General features: G+C 37.4%; 2 protein-coding genes across 4 annotated transcripts in view; one reads left to right on the top strand and one right to left on the bottom strand.

Annotated features, from left to right (window-relative positions):
- Positions 1-6162: 6162 nt before the first annotated feature.
- Positions 6163-21527, bottom strand: part of CREBRF (CREB3 regulatory factor) — a 57390-nt gene continuing 42025 nt past the window's right edge. For all 3 annotated transcript variants that reach the window (XM_068536371.1, XM_068536372.1, XM_068536373.1), the window contains exons 8-9: positions 13508-13630; positions 6163-7520 (exon numbers count right to left, since the gene is read on the bottom strand). In XM_068536371.1, the coding sequence (XP_068392472.1) occupies positions 7405-7520; positions 13508-13630 (239 nt within the window). In that variant the 3' untranslated portion in view covers positions 6163-7404. The remainder of the gene's footprint in view (positions 7521-13507; positions 13631-21527) is intronic.
- Positions 20968-21472, top strand: LOC137758602 (small ribosomal subunit protein uS12-like). The gene has a single exon (XM_068534629.1). The coding sequence runs from the start codon at positions 20986-20988 to the stop codon at positions 21415-21417; it is 432 nt and encodes a 143-aa protein (XP_068390730.1). The 5' UTR covers positions 20968-20985; the 3' UTR covers positions 21418-21472.

Below are 21527 nucleotides of genomic sequence, written 5' to 3'. Positions count from 1 at the left end.
AGGTCAAACGTTTTGGATCCTCAAGTAGAAGCTCCCTGTTCAGGACATTGAAGAAACCCAAACTCTGCACGCAGTAGATCGGCCCACATGACCTTGAGCCCCTTTCCCATCATGCTTCTTGCTGGAAATTCCTCTGCAACCAACAGTCGCCAATTGCATCTCCATGAGACAATGAAGAGAAAACATAGTTCCTCTCTTCTCCACCCTCCAACGTACTCCATTCTAACAAAAAAGACTCAATTCTAAGGCCTTCAGCTAGAGGCCATCTTTGAGGGATAGATACAATTTGGCGACCCGCACTCCCCATCACTGACTACTGCCAATGCTGTTTTGCTCCCGTCACCTTTACCTACTGATCCTGAGGCTAGCTTTTGTTTACTGCATCTACTAGGTTCTGGCTTTAGTTCTTTCTGGTTTCCAGACCCTAAGCCCGTTATCTCCCTCCTAAACAGACATCCATCCAAACATTGCCAGTGACTTGGCCAGGTCCCTTACAGAGGAGTATGGATTGTCTCTGAGTGCTGCAAGCAGACTGCCATTTGAATTGGAGTTCTGTATCATCTAAGCTGGGTCTGGGGTGAGTCCCTGCATCTGGGTCTAGTCTCTTTTGTAAAATGGACATGATCACCCACCTCACTGGGCCACAGAGAGCAGCAGGTGAGTTCCCTGATAGGAAAGCACCTAGCAGGGGCTTAATGAATGCCAGCCTAGCCTTCTAGGACTTTCTAATGCCTTCTTCCTATTCTGAACCTTACAGCTGGGATATTAAAGTACTTCCCAACTAATGTTTTTCTCTCTAAGGTGCTCTCCTGGTTCCGAAATCAATGTGGGCAACGAGGGACAATTGAACAACCCATCTCACTGGGTGCTACCTAACAGAAGGTTTAGTTTCCTAAGATCTATACTGGAAGGGCTGGTTCACCCAGCTCCTTAAAGTTCCCGGCCTCTGATAGAGGCTCCTGTGAGGTCAAGTCCTGAAGCAGAACCAGTCCATGAGAGGCTAGGCCCACTTTGCTTCCTGACAGCCTCAGTGTCACTCAAATGAAGCAAAAAGGGCTTCTTCAAGGGACCAGGGACGTCATGCACACAGCCTGTCAATCCTCTTAACATACCCCACTTTATGTGGTACCAGTGTCCTTGCAAATACCTCTGCGGTAACGTACCTAGAACCCTTTGCGTGTTTAACAGCTCTTGTGTTGTTTTGTGGCCCTGTTCACACGTGGCCTCCCTCAGCAGACTAAACGTTAGTGGCGGTCTCTTTAGTCTCCTTCTGGCCAGTACGTAGCACAAGTCTTGGCAGAGAAAATGCTAAACAAATGTTTGTTGGCCGAAGGAACACACTGCTACAGTGGTGTTTACTCAGGTCCCCTGATTTAAAAGTTCTATGTGTATGCCCAGCCTAGCTTGGGGACCTACTTAGAATTATGAAACACACAAACACATACAAAGGCTTAAGTCAGGAGAGACTCAAAATGCCTTCTCTCCCTCAGAGAAATCGCTTGGCCAAAGAATCAAGGAGGAGAAATAAGGATAAACTAAACTATGCTCTAAACTATAAAGAATGTAAATGTTTTTGTCAATGAATAATTCTACGTAATAGCTAAATAAATTAACTAAAGTATTGAAAAAGCAGCCCAAAGTGTTAAAAAAAAAAAATGTTAGCTGTTTGTACACTACACCAAGAGAGGGGCAGCGTGATCAAGAGTCCACTGCTGTCTCTAGTTTGGAATTTTGTTATAGTGGGTTATTCTGAAGGGTGGATGATCACCTTGGAAAGCAACAGAAAAGCAACAGAAAAAGGAAGGACGAAAGCATGAGGCAAACAATTCAAAACCTTTTCTTTTCATCTTTTTTTATTTTAAATTACAAAGGATGTTGCATACACTGATGAATCTGTATCTGACTAGAAGTGCTGAGGGGTTGGAAGGTGACAGAAAACAAAGGCAACGTTTGAAATGCCTTTTCTTCTGAAAAGAAAAACTGCACAACTATTAACCAACATTTAATAGAATAATTTTTAAACAGCTCATGCGTCAACGAGATAAAATTCTTTCTAGACAATAGACAAGACTGAATCCAATTAAAAAGTTTCATAGCTCCAGTTAGGGGAGGGGGGAACAAAACTACAGAATATTTATGATAGCATTACAAACAGGATCCTACGCAACTATGCAAAAGAGGTCGCCACATTGTATGAACAAACACTTTGAATTCTTGCCCTTCCGCTCTTCTCTTGTGACGTCTTATGTGCAGTCAGCCCTAGTATCACTGTTAACCACAAATGCTAAGTTATAGGACAAAAACCTAGGAAAAGAAGGTTAAAAAAGAAAAAGAAAAAAAAAAAAAGCAGGCAGTGGAATACAGTGTCATAAAAATGTGGTGAAAAGGCAGATACAGTACACACATATACATTTCTGTTATTTGGTTCTGAAAAAAACAAAGGGCGAAGGGCAAGACACAGTAATCAGTCCCGCTCACATCCACCCATAATTTAATTAACTACACCATTGTGTTTACATTGTTATGAAAGAGGCAAACTTAGTTCACCCGAACTTGGCACCTTGAAATACCCAACTTTGACGTTCCTCACTAGTCACCAAGTCATCAATTCCAAAATACTATTCGGAAGTAGTTTTAAGGTTCTATTCCCTCACCACTACCCCCAAATCTCTCTTTTCTAAAGGGAATGGCAATTTGGCATAATTCAGTTCCTAGGTGTAATTTCTACAATTTCAGTCAGTTTACTAAGCACGAGGATTATGCTTCAACACATAATCCCACTTGTCTATGGAAGTGTAAAACTGTCAGTAGTACATTTTCATCATCTTCCCCCAACATGCTTATTCCTTAAAACGAAACAACCATTCCTACAGTTGACATTCATGGTTACATCCCAATGTGTTTGAAATATTAAAAAAAACATGGAGTCATCTTCTCATAATGCCCTTATTAAGATTACAAAGATTACAAAAGAATCCACAAGTATTACGGCACTGTGTGAGGCTTATTTGTCATGATCCGAGGGAAGAACAAGACTGCAGTTCTGTGCAAAGTTGTGGAAATGGCCTTAGTTCCATGGGAAATGGTATTCCACAATAGACTTCACTAGAAGGATAATTTGAAACTTTAACACTGAAAGCATAATTCAATGCGTTCTCAAAATTCAAGTTTCAAGATTTGGAGAGATGCTAACATTCTGTTACATAATTAACTAGAAGATACCTGAACAGAATTTTAGGAAGACTATATAAAGAAAGGGAACATAAAGTTTTTGTTAATTCCTGCTGAAGGCAACTTGATTTCGTTTCTTAGGAAGTTAACTAACTCTTAGCAGCTAAAATATTTTTAAATGTATGGAATAAAGAAAAGCACATCCATTCTTGACATTTTGGTGAATAAACTAACAGCTTTATTAATGAAGGCAAACATCAGATAACTGTATGAATATTATATATAAAAAAAGAAATCCAGACTAACAGCATTGTATTTCAAAAGTACTGTACTTCTGTTTCTTTTAAAGAGACTTGTCATCTGTTTTATAAAACAAACAAAACGAGTACTCTTCTCCTAAAAAATTCTGGAAAAATGAAAATAGTCAATTTCAAGCTGATGAACTGAACATACCTTTCTTTAAATGCAGACTATTGCTAAGGAGCAAATGAAGTCAAGCATCAGAAAGAAGATGTATGACAAATTCATGAAAGTTAGGAAAAAGGGATGTAGTGAAATTACTGCTAATCTCTCCCCCTCATATTCAAAGACCATTCAAAACTGGTCTTTCATACAAATATAAAATAACAATAAAGAGAGGGAATTTGAAACCATACCCATCTGAAATCCTTCATGATGTTTTTATAATAGCTCTGATTCTCTTACCAAAAAGGTCAAAGTGAAAGATTTAGGAAGTGAAAGGGAATGAAGATGTTTTGTTTTAAATGTACAAGTAAGGCACAATATAAAGCCACATCATAATCTGTCATGAAGGATATAGGAGAGGACAAGAATCGTACATGGTACAGTAGAACAAGCAATCATATTGACTGAAAAAGTGTGGCACCCAATTCAAAACTCAGACAAGATCTTAACAAGAACAACTGGACAGCATGCTTTCGTATGGAGACAAACTCTATAAAGAATCCAGTGTATCTGAAAAGAGGAAGAACGTTTTTTGTTTTTTTAAATCATAGTAGTACTAGAGTCAAAGTTTATAATTGCTTTGGGAACAATGGGTTTATTTGAGGTGAATTCACAATGCCTTCACTTAAAGTAAGATTCTGGACTTCATTATGAGCTATCTGTATACCATGTATGAACACAGAAAACCTTTAGAGAGCTCTTCTCTAATGATCTTCACCCAAAAATACATGCCACAATTTTCAAAAACAGAACACGTACAATTGTTGGGGTTTTTACGTTACCCTTATAAGATTTGTTTGTGTGATACACTAAACGTATATATTTTAATGACAATAGAGGAAGCAGATTATTACTGGCATTAAAGTACAACCATTTCTAGACGGTTTTAAATGCCACAGAGTCCCCTGGTTAAAATGTAAAGCTGCACAGCTTGCCTATGTCATCTTTATGATAAAGTTAAAACAGCAAGAGGATTTAACTTTCACTCTACATTTTACTGCCAGGTTTTTATTTAGATCAAGTATCGCTGCAGCATTCTGACCAGCCCAGATTTAGCAGCAAATGGCAGGAATCATATAAAATGCAATTTTTTTTTAACAAAGTGCTTTTCTAAGATATACATACATATATAAATAGGTACAAAATAAAGTGTCAACATTAAAAAGCTCAACTATTTAAAAGCTTTTACCTATTTAACTTAAGTAGTACATATAAAACACTGAAATGCAAGGATATGGAATCTACTAAACAGATTCAAAGTCTTTTTTTGAAATGCAAGACCAAAAAATCAAATTCTGGTTTGCAGACAAGAAAAAGGTATAAAAAACCAGAATTCCTAACAGAGCAGCTAGAAAGGGGCAATTTTATAAACCTCATCAGCTGAATCTCTATCATGAAATGATTTTCACCTGATTGCAAAACTGCCATATTTTGGAACATGTTTCAATTTCCCAGACACATTCTGTCAAAACTTCATATACCTCCAAGTTACAAACCTGTGCTTTGCCTTCTCCCACCTAAAAATGAAAAACTTTAAGCAATTAACTTACATTCTATTAAACCATTAGATCTAAGCTTATCTGTTTAGTGTGAATGCACTAACCAGGTACATTTCCACCAAGCACACAGGGTAATCTTGTGCATCACAGTTCAGCTAAGGTGTTAAGACAGTCCTTCTTGGAGTTTCTTTTTCATAATGTCAAAGAAGCATGAAAGCAACATTGCTCACTTGTTACTGTGTGTTTTAGAATCAAACAAACCTTTATAAGCTATAGCTTCGTATGCTATCACTTACAAATGGGAAAGCGTGGTGGGGAGGGAGAAAATAACAGAAAAGGAAACACACTGTATAGACAAAACATAATTAAAAATAAATTCTCCAAGGGGTAATGGAGAAATAGTTGGAGAAATAGATACTTTCCCAGCAGCTAGGTCGGAAATTTTTGGTATTTTTTTTTTTCTGGCTAAATAGGATTTTTTTTAAGGTATAATTTTTAAGCTACCAGTTTTCAGAGTTCAAAACACAAGATCTGAAAATAAAACAGTAAGAGAGACAGGACGGAAAGATCTGTAGGGAAGGTTTATAACGTCGCCTTGACATAAGAAATGTCTCATCAAGAGGTAAAGCTTTAACATAGTTAAAACACTGACTAATGAAGCTGTTTTATGTGAACAAAAAAGAGCACCTAAAAACTAAATGTGTTAATATTTCTCAGTTCTAGAAACTATAGAAGAAGAGTAAGTCACATGTTAAGTTTGAAGAAGCTAGTTTGAAAATACCTGTACAAAAATATAAAAATCTATAAATCTTTGTTTTTGTTTTAAGCTTGTGTTGATCTTTGAAAATATTACATGCACAATAATACATCAACTGGAAAAGTGGCAACTAAAGAATTAGATATATTTAGCTTTTTTCTGTCTTTACATATATATATACATAATACAATAAAAATAATCTGTATTTTGGTTGTTTGGTGGAAGTATACTACAATAAGCTAAATAAACTTTTTAATTTTCAAGGTCAAAAACTATTTTACCAATAGCTTACTAAAATGAAATATATTAAAATTTCCTACAATAAGTGCAGAAATAAAAAGACTTATAGACACCTAAATGGCCACCAACTTATCTACTATGGAAGCGAACTAGAGGAACAGCAAAATAATATCTGTATGTGTGGATGCTCCTTCTGTAGATAATTGGACCCAAACAGAAATAAAATTCACAGTTCAGTAAGATCCCTAACCCTGACCTTTTCGTTTTTCTTTTTTTTCTCCTTTTTTTCATACATTCATACAGTATCATGTAAGCTGTGCAAAACTTTACTTAGACTGGCAGTATGCCATATCAGTTGCATTTGTCTTTGGTACAAAAAATAAAACAATCGCAATAATGTGCAAGTATTTGTCTTCTTCCGGTCAAGTACCGAAATATGAGTTTTCTAGAGCCATCTTTTTTTTGTTTGTTTTTTTGTTTTGTTTTTTATACAATACACAGACTCTGTGGCATATATCTACATTTCAACATAGTCCTATATACATTCAAAAAATTTGAAAAAGAGTTGGAACAAAAAAACATTTAAACCCCATAATTTTTCCATCTATATATCTTGTTTTTCCTCATTAGGGTTTTCATCATACAAAATATTACCAGTTTTATAGTTTCCCCAAAATACAAGGCACAAAGAATATGCTTTTTTTTCTTACTTGCACAGACATTATATATATATATTTATATATATATTTATATATACCATATTGAGCTCGGAAAATGAACATCTAATATGGCACATGGGCATGAGTGCTGGGTTGTGCCATGTACAAGTGAGATTAATGGTTGTGGAAAATTAGAACAAAAAGCAATAATTCTAAAAACAATCTAAACTGACTGTTTAAAAAAATGCTTCCTCAATTTTTTTGTGTGGCTCAGAGCATAACCCTGCCACAATATTTGGCATTTACTATTACCTTCACTCTTTCAAAATGTTTTGATTTAACAGATTTTGCAGTCTGTATCTAAACATCCACTTAAATGTATGAGTTTCAATTCTGATGCCAGTAGCAGTTTTAACCAACGGTTTATGCTCTGAAAATGTAATAATCAAGTATTTTGGATCATGCTTCACTTATGCTACTTAGTTCTTAAAACAATGTAACCTAATTGTAAATGTTTACATAATGCTAAACTGACATGCAAAACAGAATGAAAATTTACAATGAATAACGTGACAAACACAGACATTTCTGACCAGTGGTCCAATGAGGCTGATTACACTTTTGACGTTGGTATCCTTAGTCCTACAAGGCCTCCAGTGGGATTGCCTTCCGCAGTTTTCTCTAACACTTGGTTAACAAATTCTGAGGTTTGCCCAGCAACTGGGAGACCTGAAGAAAAGAATAATAGGCACACTTAGACACATATGAAGGTGAGGAGTAGGAAAATCTGAGGGTCAGGGGTGACTCTCAGCTAGACACTGGTCCCAGATGAGTGTTCTGCCGTTTGCTACTGCAGCCCAGAAAATAATTCTACCCACCATAATTAGAGCCTACAAGATTAGAAGGATCAAACCACCAGTCTCTTCCAACTGCTCCAACCTCACTACATCCCATGGATGGGCTTCACCCACATGACTGAAAATATATACCTGAAGCATGTTTTCATTCATTTTTATAATGACTGTATCAATTTTACGTTCCTTTTTCTTCATTTTAAAGAAAAGTGGATAAATAAGCAAACTTGGAAGAGAAGAAGGAAAGGTGGGAGACACTGCAGGTATGTTGATTTTTTCATCTTCCTCATCCTCTATAGCTGAGGTCAAAGATATTTGATATATTGATTTTACGTAACAGAGATGTACGTGTTTTAAATGTAATACAAAAATGAGCAATTAAAGGGGATGGAAGCAGAAAAATACTATGCAGTAATTGCTCATAAGAAGTCAAAAGATACTGCAAAAAACAGAGAACTGACACCACCTTAACCATGTGATCAAAATCAGCCTGACCAATAATGGGACAAACTGATACTGTTTCTTGACTGACATAATGAGAAGGATATATAACCTACAATGTATTCTTGCCAAGAAAATTTAACTGTATCTAATCACAGTTCAGTAAGATCCCTAACAGATGAATTCAAATGTTGGGACATTTACCTGGATTTTTTATGGAAGAAAAAAAGCCTGGGAGACTGATCTAGATTAAAGGAGACAAAAAAAAAAAAAAGACACAACTAAATGCAACTCATGATCCTTAATTGGATCAAAAACAAACAAAAAGGTTATAAAGGGCATTACTGAGACAACTGGGGAAATTTAAATATGGACTCCATATAGATGTCATATCAATGGAAGTTATACCAGTATTGTGTCTAAGTAAGAAAGTGTCCTTGTTCTTGAGAAATACATGCTGAAGTAGTAGTTATGGATGAAGAATCATAAGTTTATAAGTTACCCACAAATATTTAGGGAAAAAAATGTACATAGAGGCAGAAATAAAGCAAATGCAGCAAAATATTAACAGCTGGTGAATCTAGCGGAATGACACGGAGGTGTTCACTGGACTCTTTCTTTCTACTTTTCTTGTAGGATTGATATCTTAAATGAAAAGTTGAGAAAAAAATTAAGTATACATGTTATTAGCTAAAAAGTGAACCTGCAAGACAAAAATGTAGAGCTTGAAAATAATCAGAGGACACATACAAAATGAAACTATAATAATAATGGATCATACAGTGAATGACATGAAAGGCAAGAAAGCCATATGAACAAATCCTAACAGCTCTTTTGACAACAGAAATAAAACCAAACATACATCAATAAATAAAAATGAGCTGGGACTTCCTTGGTGACACAGTGGTTAAGAAGCCACCTGCCGGGCTTCCCTGGTGGCGCAGTGGTTGAGAATCCACCTGCCAATGCAGGGGACATGGGTTCGAGCCCTGGTCCGGGAAGATCCCACATGCTGCAGGGCAACTAAGCCCGTGCGCCACAACTACTGAGCCTGCGCTCTAGAGCCCGCAAGCCACGCCTACCAAGCCCGCGAGCCACAACTACTGAAGCCCACGGGCCCTAGAGCCCGTGCACCACAACTGCTGAGCCCGAGCTCTAGAGCCTGCGAGCCACAACTACTGAGCCTGTGCACCACAACTAGTGAAGCCCGTGAGCCTAGAGCCTGTGCTCCGCAGCAAGAGAAGCCACCGCAAATGGAGAAAGCCCGCACACAGCAATGAAGACCCAAAGCAGCCAAAAAAAAGATAAAATAAAAGTGAGCTAAACTCATCCATTAAAGAAAAACTCCTAGACTGACTAATAAAGAAAATCAAACTACAAGTTACATATAAAAATCTAGGAGTGAATTTTATGGTATGCAAATCGAAATTAAATTTAAATTTTAATCTAATTAAGATCTTTTAAAAAGAGATGTCTCTCATATAAAGTAATTCAGAAAGACTGAAAATAAAAGGGAAGGCTACCAAGCAAAGATAAATAATAAGAAAGCTACATTCATGAATTGTAAGATCAGACAAGATTGAATTCAGGGAAAAAGCTGTAAACAAGACAAAAGATGTGTACTTCTTGATGATAAAGACTATAATCCATAATGAAGGGGATGTAACGTACAGCATGGTGACTGTAGTTAACAATACTGTACTGCATATTTGAAAGTAGGTAGGAGAGAGGATCTTAAAAGGTCTCATCACAAGAAAAAAATATTTTGTAACTATGTATATTGACGGATGCTAACTGGACTTATTGTGGTGATCATTTTGCAATATATAGCAGTATCAAATCAGTACATTATACACCTGAAACTAATATAATATTATGTCAATCACACCTCAAAAAAAATTAGAAACAAAATGAAAAAATTAACTCCTGAAATTAAAACAAATCTAAAAGGAATATAAGAGCCACAAATAAACACAACAGATAACGCATTTAAGAGAAACAGCAGTGAAAAGGGAAAGAATTTTAAAATAAGAAAGAAATTAAGAGATTTTTTTTTTTTTAATTTGAGAAAAAGTGAATATACTTCAGAAAATACTGAAGATAGGCAAAGAAGATCCAACCCACAAATAGTAAGAGTCCCCAAAGAAGAAAACCAAAGCAAGGGAACAAATCAAATATTAAAAACATATGGACTTCCCTGGTGGCACAGTGGTTAAGAATCTGCCTGCCAATGCAGGGGACACGGGTTCGAGCCCTGGTCCGGGAAGATCCCACATGCCGCGGAGCAACTAAGCCTGTGCGCCACAACTACTGAGCCTGCACTCCAGAGCCCGCGAGCCACAACTCCTGAAGCCCAGGCGCCTAGAGCCTGTGCTCTGCAACAAGAGAAGCTACCGCGATGAGAAGCCCGCGCACCGCAACAAAGAGTAGCCCCCGCTCGCCGCAACTAGGAGAAAGCCTGCGCACAGCAGCAAAGACCCAACGCAGCCAAAAATAAATCAATTAAAGAAATTTTTAAAATAAATAAATAAATAAAAATAAAATAAAAAGATCTGAAGCTACTTACTGAAAGAGCACAGAGTGTATATGAGAATATAAACCTAAAATGGCCAACTCCAAGACATGGTCTAGTAAAATTACTAGGATTTAAAGAAAAAGAAAAAAATCCTGTTGACATCTGGGCAAAAATAGCAAACGGCATAAGGGAAAAAAATTAGGCAATTATTAGCTTTTCAACAGCAACACTTTATGCCAGAATAAAAATGGAGAAACATATTTAAAATACTCAAGGCAGGAAAATGTGAGTCAAGGATTGTATCTGGTAAAACTGACAGTCAGGCACAAAGGGAAAACACAAACTTACCAATATATAAGACCTTTAAGTTAAAAAATAAAAAGGCAGGAAGAATTTTTTCTTATAACATTAAATTCCTCTCTCTACCTAACAAAGGAAGACAATGTAGAAATAAAATTCTTTTAAGGAAAAAAATTCAAATGTTTACGACGTAATATGGTAACATCAACAACTAATACTTACTAAGTACTGAGCATTTGTGTTCAGCACTATGCTAAGTGCTTTACACGCACTCTTTCCATTTAATCCACAATCCACACAACTGTCCACATTTTATATTATAGATGAATAAAATTAGGTTGAGGGAAGTGAAGTTACTCCCCTAGGGTCCTCAGGTAGTAAGTGGCAGGGCCAGGACTTGAATCTAGAACTGATTTCAAATATTCTGATTTTAACCATTATGCTAAATGAGCTTTTGTTTTTTGAAAACATATCTTAATTTCTGCACATGACCAGTGGGTATTGCTAGAGCCACAGAGAAACCACTAGCATTTTGTATGTAAAAAGATAGGAAACAAGGCATGCGGAACCTAAAGTACCTTAAGATAAAGAAAATGTTTTAAGGATGAAGATAAATGCTCAAAAGAATCAAATGTTACACAGAATGTCAAGAAAAAGAAATTCTCAAGTAAGTCTACTGGATGAGGCAATTAGTGGGCCACTTGGGAACTATACAGTTCAGAAACTATCTAGAGATGAGTGTCAGATGACAGGGCCAAGTGATGATACACGGGTATAGTGCAAGCACTTGCAACTAGGAGAACTTACTTCTAGCTCCTAGTCCTGCCACTCGCTGGCTGTAGGACTTGTGGCAAGTTACTTAATACATTGTTGGGCTTCCAATTCCTCATCTGTAAAACCAGGATAATAATACCTCCTTCACAGAACTGTGGAAGTAAATCACTAAACAACCTGAGTAGACAGATCCTGGATCATAGTAAGTACTATATAAATGCCAGCTGTTTATCCCTTCCTAGACTAAGGAATTCTTTTTTCTCATCTCTTAATCTCTCTTTTAGATCTTCTCCTTTGGCCTTTAAACATGAAAGTTGTCAAATTTCATGAAATTGTTGGGTTAAAATCTATATGCATTGCTAATTGTACTAATGATTCCAAATTGCCCTACAGAAACACTAGTATATTTTACATTCAGTATGAACACAACGCTGACAAGAGAAATTAATAAGTCATTTCAAAAACCATAAGAAACTTACTAAAGGCATGGAGGCATTAAATGTGTATTTATTTTCAATTAAAGAAAATGCAATGATTTGGGTAGCAGGTTTGGTATACAGGAGCATTTCTGTATAAGTAAAAGTAAAATATTCTTGCTCTCTCTACTGCATCTAAGCATCTTGATTTCTTCATAGCAGTTACCACAATGTTATTATTATTATTTTTGGTTTTCTATTCTTTGCTTTCCATTTTTAGACTACAAGCATCTAAGAAGAGTAGTAACCAAGTCTCTACTTAACCCCTGTATCCCCCAACACCTGGCAACACAGTAGGCATTGAAAAAATTTTGTGGAATGAATGAATTTATAATAAGTGGAAGTCAGAAAAACTGTCTTAACAAATTCTAAGATATTTACAATTACAAAATTTTTTTAAAGTATAGTGTTTGGCACTCTAAAATTCAGGTAAATAACTAATTAATGATTGAAAAGTAAGCTCTAATTCTTTTAAGTGACCTGATTCAATATACAGTCAGCATCCTGGGGAAAAATGAACTGGAAGAAAATTCTCAGGTAAGTGAAATTTACTACTCTACGCAACGACTATGTAAGAACCAGTTTTTAAGAGACAGTCCTAGAATAAAAACTGTTAAACAAAGAACATATAATATAGCTGAAACAATTTTATGATGCTTCAGGGTTTTCACGGCTTGTGTTATGCTGTAATGCCCTTGGGATGCTACTGATCATAGGGTGATTTGCTCCTACGGCAGCCAAGCTCCTGGGGCCTCTAGGGTTTGCATGTCTTTGTCTACATTAGCTACCTCTACCCTCCCTGTCAGGCATCACTCTGCCTGACTTCTGGATGCCCGCCTCTCTCTTCCTCCCCATGTGGTATATAATCTGTTCAGGGATGGAAAACCAGATAATCAAGTCTGTTAGAATCCTGTGAAAGAGTAAAACAAATAGGTAAGAACCTCTATTGAAGTATATACCACAGGCTTGACAAGGTCAGGGATCTTTATTTTCCCCACAGAAGGTTAAAGTTGCTAAAAGTTTACCTTTCCTAAGTGTTAAAATAGTTCAGTGATGAAGTCTAAATAATAAATTGGGGGGGCAGCGCAACGCTCACCTGCCCACTTGTAAGCCTAGTAAGCGTCCTAATAAATCATTTCTTGTCTATCAATCAATCAATCAATCAATCAATCGTGGTAACCAGGAGAACATGTTTATGAATGCTAACTCTCAAAAGACAAATCTTCTCATAAAGGGAGGTAACTACAATGAGAGCACTTGAGTTTTTCCTTAAAAGAATTTTGAATATTCCCTTGAATCATACACCTTACACTGTACGTTATTATTTGTTATTAGTTTATCCAGTATTCTTCTTACCAAGAGTATCTTTAATGAGGATTTCAAGCTTCTGTCCCATGTTGGGTCCTCTCTCCTCTCTTGGATTCTGTACTCGGTTTACAATCTCTTGCTTGATGGAGTTGATTACAAACAATAAATTATCTGTAAGATAGAACAGGACAGTTGGAGCATGTCATTAACATGGAAGAATTTACTTTTAATTATGTAATAACAGATACTCAATTAAAAATGAAGAACAGGGCTTCCCTGGTGGTGCAGTGCTTAAGAATCTGCCTGCCAATGCAGGGGACACGGGTTCGAGCCCTGGTCTGGGAAGGTCCCACATGCCGCGGAGCAGCTGAGCCCGTGAGCCACAATTACTGAGCCTGTGCGTCTGGAGCCTGTGCTCCGCAACAAGAGAGGCCGCGACAGTGAGAGGCCCGCGCACCGCGATGAAGAGTGGCCCCCACTTGCCACAACTAGAGAAAGCCCTCGCACAGAAACGAAGACCCAACACAGCCATAAATTAAAAAAATTTAAAAAAAAAGACTGCCTGTTAAAAAAAAAAATAAAATAAAAATTGTTGATGATTTAAAAAAAAAAAAAAATGAAGAACATAGAAGAAAACACTAAGCAGTGATGGTTGTAAGCTTTCTTATCCAAAGAGACTAATAATCAAATGATGTGCCACTTCTGATAACAGATTGTAGACATGTATCAGTGTCCACTATCTTGTAAGCAATTTGCCCTACTTGTCTTCACAGCTATGACAGTGCCTGGTATATTGACTCATAGGGTCTTAGTAAATGTTTATTAAATAAATCGAACAAAGCCCTTCAAAGACAAAGCTTTAAAAACAAATTTCCCGGGCTTCCCCAGTGGCGCAGTGGTTAAGAATCCTCCTGCCAATGCAGGGGACACGGGTTCGAGCCCTGGTCCGGGAAGATCCCACATGCCGCGGAGCAACTAAGCCCATGCGCCGCAACTACTGAGTCTGCGCTCTACAGCCCGCGTGCCTAGAGCCCGCGCTCCACAACAAGAGAAGCCACCACAATGAGAAGCCTGTGCACCGCAAACGAAGTGTAGCCCCCCTCACCGCAACTAGAGAAAGCCTGTGCACAGCAACAAAGACCCAATGCAGCCAAAAATAAAATAAATAAAATAAATAAATTAAAACAACAACAACAAATTTCCCCACCTTAAGAAGCTTTAAAAAAAAAAAAAGAGCAAAGTTAACCAAAAGTAAATAAGGAGGGAAATAATAAAGAGCAGAAATCAATAAAACAGAACACAAACACACAACAGAGAAAGTTAACAAAGCCAAAAGCTGGTTCTTTGAAAATATCAACAAAATTGATACCCACTCCCGCCCTCATCCCCATCCCCAGCTAGACTGCTTGATCACCTCCACCTAGAATGAAAAAGGGGTTATCACTTCAGAATACAGCCATTAAAAGGATAGTAAGAAAATGCTATGCTAACAAATTCAAAAACTTGGATGAAATGGACAAATTTATTGAAAATACCACTTAACAAGAAGAAATGGAAAATCTGAACAGCTCATTTCTAATAAAGGAATTGAATTTATCAAAAAGTATTGCCCAAAGAAAACACAGAGGGCTTTAATGGAAAATTCTATCAAATGCACAATGAAGAAATAAAGTTAATTTCATCAAACTTTCAAAAAAAAGGAAGAAAGATCATGGCTGAATTCATTCTCTAAGGCTAGTATCCTCAAATACCAAAACCTGACAAAGACATTACAAAAAAAGAAAATCACAGACTAATATCCCTCTTGAATATAGATATAAAAACCCTTGACAAAATATTAACAACAGAATCCAACTTAAAATATCAGAATAGAATCTTACAAAGTATTTTCAATAGACTCTAATATAAAAAGGAAAATACATCATAACCAAATAGAGTTTATTCCAAGAATGCAAGGTTGGTTTAATAAAAAATTAGTTAATATAATTCACCATATTAACAGGGGAATATGTGATACATTACCAGAATAAAGGAAAACAATGTGATTGTTCCAATAAATGCAAAAAAAAAAAAAAAAAAAAAAAAAAAAGGAAAGAAAATGACAGTATTCAATATCTATTCATGATAAATGAAACTAGGAAAAGAAGGAAACTTACTCAAAATAATAGAGAGCATCTCACCTACAAAAAAGCCTACAGCTAATATCAACTTAAAGGTCAAAGTTTCCCCTGCAAACAAGGCAGTCACCACTTCTATTCAAATGTCTTAGACATTGCAACAAGGCAAGAAAAAGAGTTAAAAGGCATAAAGATCACAAGGGAATAAATAAAGCCATTTCTATTTGCAGATGATGACTGCTTAAATAGAAAATTCCAGGGCATCTACTGGAGTTATCTACTACTGGAACTAATAAATTTAGCAAGAAAATAAGGTATAAGAGTAATGCACAAAAATTCATTTTATATACTACCAAGAAAGAATTTGAAATTTCAGAAATGAGTCCATTTACAACAGCGCCAAAAAATATAAAATACTTAGAAATAAATCTAACAAAAGATGTTCAAGCACTCTACATTGAAAACTATAAAACAAGTCAGAGAGATATTAAGGAAGACCTAACTAGATGGACAGAGAAACCAAGTTCATGGATAGGAAGCCTCCATTTTGTTAAGATGATAATTCTCTCCAAACTGATCTACAGATTCAAAGCAATTCCAATCAAAATTTCAAGAAACTTCTTTTGTAAAAAGTGATCAACTGATTCCAAAATTTATATGGTCATGCAAAGGACCTAGCAAAGCCAAAACAACTTTGAAAGAGCAAAATTAGAAGACTAACAAGGACTAACACTGCCTGACTTTCACAGTCTACTACACAACTACAGTAAGACACTGCATATTCACATAAAGATAGACAAATAGATCAATGGAACGGAATACGGGGTCCAGAAGTAGACCCATACATATAGGATCAACTGATCTGATAAAGGTGCAAAAACAACTCAATGGGGAAAGGAAAGTTCTTTCAATGACTGGTGCTTGATCAACTGGATATTCATATGGGGAAAAAAATTCAACTCTTAGCCTACACCATACATAAAAATTAACCTGAAAAAGATCTCATAAACTTAACTGTGAAACCTAAAACTATATAAATCCTAGGAGAAAATATACAGGAAAATACAATTTTTGGAGTTGGCAAAGTTTCTAATTAGAACACACAAAAATGTAAAATAGAAAAGGAAAGACTGACAAATCGGACTTCAACAAAATTGAACATTTGTGCTCTTCGGAGGATGTCAGTGCGAAAACAAAAAGGAAATCCAAAGACTAGCATAAAATATTTTCAATACATATATCAGACAAAGAGCCTGTATCTAGACTAAAGAACTTTTAGAAGACAAAATTTTTAAATGGCAAAATATTTTAATAGACACTTCACATATACACACAAAGCGTATGAGTAGCCAGTAAGTACAGTAAAGATGTTCAACATCATTAATCAAAGAAATACAAATTAAGACCACAATGAGATGCTGCCACATACCACCCATTAGGTTGGTTGAAAGTAAGAAGACTGACCTTGCCAAGCGCCGGCAAGGATATGGACCAACCAGAACCCTCATACACTGTTTTTGAGAATGTAAAATGGTACAGCCACTTGGAAAAGAGTTTGGCGGTTTCCTGTACAGTTACTCGTAGGTATTTAACCAAGAGAGATTGAAATATATGTCCACCCAAACACTTGTACAGAAATATTCACGGCAGCTCTGTTACAGCAAAAGCAAACAACCCAAGTATCCATCAATAGGTGAATGGATGAAGAAACTGCAGTATAGCTAACACAGTGGAATGCTACTCAGCAACGGAAAGGATTTAACTATTGACACAGATGACGTGGAGAAATTTTAAAATAATTATTCAGCGTGAGAGTAGCCAGGCAAAAAAAGAGAATGTATGGTAGGATTCCATTAATATAAAATTTTGAAAATGTAAACTAATCTTCAGTGACAGAAAGCAGATCGGGGCCACTAAGGGATAGGAATGGAGGGAGGGTTAGCTTACAAAGGGGCACTATGAAACTTTTGGAGGTGATCAAAGTGTTCATTATCTTGATTGGTTTCACATGTATATATATATGTCCACACTAACCACATAATACTCTTTAAATACGTAGAGCTACTGTACTTCAATTACACCTCAATAAAGTTGCAGGGGGGAACACATCTCCAATTTCAACACACAGGATTCCTATGGTCTGAAATAAGTCTCTACTACTTCAGACACTGATTTGAAATCAGTGATGTGTTATTCCTAACCTTGTAACACTTAGAAGAGACCAATCTAGACTAATATTGAAGAGGGAAGTCAGAAATAACTGGGGGTGGGGGGGTGGGGAGGCAGTTTAAAACTACATGCAGGGACAATATATATAAAACGTGTCACTAAACAAGGAAAGCACAGCTGACTCCCTAAATCACATGAAACAAGAAATTTATGCTTCTTCTCAAATAACTGAGAGAGAACACCATTTACTCAAATATAAGTAAGGACATTTACATGCAGGCTGGACTTCTGAGAAGCAATGAGGTTCCCCCATCTTCAACAGGTAAAGTAAATCAGGTCACTTTTAAAAAGAAAGAAAAAAAAAAAAACCCACTGTAAAATCAAAACTGAAACAGAGCAGAACAGCTCTTCTCAACCTGGGCAGTGTCCATGCCAGGCCACTGTGGGGAGGGAGGGCAGAGGTGAAGGGTTATAACAACATCAAAAACTTCTGGGTGAGGAAGCGGAGGCATCTGGCTCCGAAAGTGAGGCCAAACCTTAAATCTCTAACAGATCCCTCCTGTTTTGATTCCATGTTCATCCAAGAATCTTCCAGTTTTAATTTTCTCATGTAGCTTGCTTAGGTATAAAATATGTCAATCAGGATGAACGTCAATCCTCTTAGTAGCTTTACTTTTCATTCTGAGTCAAGAAATCTACCTTTGACTCACGGAGGAGCTTCTTGCGAGCTTTGGTAGAAGGAATCAATAGGAGGAGGAGGAGGTTCGCTTGGAAAGGACGGGATAAGTAGCACAGTCCTGGGCCCTGAAGCTAGTCCTTGGAACGGTGCTAGTTGATGACAAATTTAAAAGGATAAGGACAACAGAGTACATTTTTCATAAAGCTAACTTTACTCTGAAATTATGCCTGTCTCAATTTTCTAATGCTAAAATATTCTTCCTTGTATGAAATGACAGCAATTGTAGATGATGTTCCTTTTAATGTCCTCATGTGGCAAAATATAAAGTTGGCAACACTATGGTTCCCAAGTCCCAAAATCTTTTTCTGATGTCACCGATCTGTAAATCACAAATTCTAGAAACCACTGGGTCAATAGATAGGTAACGGATAAAAGTGTTCCACAAAGCAGTCACAGAGTGACTCCCAGATATTTAGAGGAATCAAGGGCACCATTCCCTTGAGAGATGTATCAGAAACTCCGGGAAGAACTTTCAAACTACATGTGGCAAACTACACAGGAGCATCTCATTGCTTCTGAGATGTCTTCTAAACCAACAGTCGAAGCCGCTCTTCCCCAGACTGGAGAAGAGAAGCTAGTAAGACAGAAGTGGAAGAGAAATAAATGAATGAGAAGATCCTTTTCCTCCATGCTAATTGAGAAGAAAATGCTACCTTTTAAAGACAGGCCTTCAAATGTAAAACAGATAGCTAGTGGGAAGCAGCCACATAGCACAGGGAGATCAGCTCGGTACTTTGTGACCACCTAGAGGGGTGGGAATGGGAGGGTGGGAGGGAGGGAGTTGTAAGAGGGAAGAGATGTGGGGATATATGTCTATGTATAGCTGATTCACTTTGTTATAAAAGCAGAAACTAACACCATTATAAAGCAATTATACTCCAATAAAGATGTTAAAAAAATAAATAAATAAAAAATAAAGACAGGCCTTTTCCTACATGAAAATATCTAGAGGCTTTAAGCTAGCTTTGGAAACAAGAAACAGTTAAGGCCATCAAAAACTCAATTTGAGATAGAACAACACATTCAGAAATACACATATTCCTGGCCCTTACCAATTCCCCAATTGTTCCACACCCCAGGATATATTTACATCACAGACAGAGCAGCATGTGTGCGTGCGCATGCATGTACATACATACGAATGCAAAAATACATGGCCACACAGATGTACATCATTATGGATACATTTATTAACTGAACAACACACAGATATATGCCTACATGTGTCCAGAGAAAAAGAGACCAGAAGGCTCCCAGGAGCCCACCACATTTCCCTGCAGTGTGAGTCAGCTGGGTTCTAAAATGAAGTATGAATGTCCATGACATTGCAATCAAATATATACTCACAGAGCTCAAGGTCAAAATGCTTCAATAAGCAAGAACGAATAATAGGAAAATGGGCAGATCTCCATTCCAACAAACCAACTATTGTTTTACCTAATTCATCTACCTTGATTAGAATTCCTGTGTGGTCATTAATAAATAAAACCATCAGTTCCTTTCACAAGTTGTAAGCATCACAGTTGGAAATCCTCTTTCTGTCCTCACAAATGGAAACAAGATAACCAAGATAAAGGATTAAGAAAAAACTCCACAACATTTATTGAGCACTTATGTGCCAGACATCATGCTGGACTTAAGAAAACCTCTGGAAACAAATAATAATTGATCATTTAGCCACTGTTCCACTTTCAGATACAATTTAGCCCAAGAGCAACACAGTGAAGAGGACAATTTTAGAAGCAAAGGAACATATGAGCTCTTATGCTACCAGGCTTAAGGAAGTGTAACAGAGCAAGGGGGAAAGAAGGGGTGGTTCTTATTAAGAAGATCTTCTTATTAAGAGATCTTATTAAGAAGATCAAAGGCAGAGCTTTCCAACCCGCTAGTTCGCTGTAGAAGGGTTCCAGGTGTATGATCGTCTCAGCCCAAAAGGGCCTCCTCCCATCAGAAGCCTACTCTGTTATACTCCAGGATGCCTTAGAGATGATAGTTTTCTGCATGTGCCATGATGTGAAAGATTGGGAAGCACTGATCTAAACCAACGGTTCCCAAATACGTACTAGGATGGTTGCATAAGAGTAATCTGGGGTAGGGGCTTCCCGGTGGCGCAGTGGTTAAGAATCCGCCTGCCAATGCAGGGGACACGGGTTCGAGCCCTGGTCTGGGAAGAGCCCACATGCCGTGGAGCAACTAAGCCCGTGCGCCACAAATAGTGAGCCTGCGGGCTAGAGCCCGTGAGTCACAACTACTGTGCCTGCATGCTACAGCTACTGAAGCCTGCGTACCTAGAGCCTGTGCTCCGCAACAAGAGAAGCCACCACAATGAGAAGCCCGCATACCGCAGCAAAGAGTGGCCCCCGCTCGCCGCAACTAGAGAAAGCCCATGTGCAGCAACGAAGACCCAAAACGCAGCCAAAAATAAATAAATTAAAAAAAAAAAAAAAGAGTAATCTGGGGTAATGTTAAAAATACGGGCTCAGGCCCGTGGCGCCGGCAGGATGGGCAAGTGTCACGGTCTTTGTACTGCCAGGAAGCTCCGTAGCCACCGACGAGACCAAAAGTGGCATGATAAACAGTACAAGAAAGCCCATTTGGGCACAGCCCTGAAGGCCAACCCTTTTGGAGGTGCTTCTCATGCCAAGGGAATTGTGCTTGAAAAAGTAGGGGTTGAAGCCAAACAGCCAAATTCTGCCATCAGGAAGTGTGTCAGGGTTCAACTAATCAAGAATGGCAAAAAAATCACCGCCTTTGTACCCAATGATGGTTGTTTGAATTTTATTGAGGAAAATGATGAAGTTCTGGTTGCTGGATTTGGTCGCAAAGGTCATGCTGTTGGTGACATTCCTGGAGTCCGCTTTAAGGTTGTCAAAGTAGCCAATGTCTCTCTTTTGGCCTTATACAAAGGCAAGAAGGAAAGACCAAGATCATAAGTTTTGATGATGAAAGCAGGATAGTAATAAATTTCCATATGCCAAAAAAAAAAAAAAAAATACGGATTCCTGGGTTCTACTTGCATAGATTACAGTTCAGAGTATCTGGG

Source organism: Eschrichtius robustus, chromosome 2, assembly GCF_028021215.1.
Source record: "Eschrichtius robustus isolate mEscRob2 chromosome 2, mEscRob2.pri, whole genome shotgun sequence".
Classification (NCBI taxonomy): domain Eukaryota; kingdom Metazoa; phylum Chordata; class Mammalia; order Artiodactyla; family Eschrichtiidae; genus Eschrichtius; species Eschrichtius robustus.
This window is presented reverse-complemented; position numbering and strand designations above follow the sequence as displayed.

Excerpts from the sequence above, each read along its gene's own strand:
- LOC137758602 (XM_068534629.1), top strand. The coding sequence starts at position 20,986 with ATGGGCAAGTGTCACGGTCTTTGTACTGCCAGGAAGCTCCGTAGCCAC.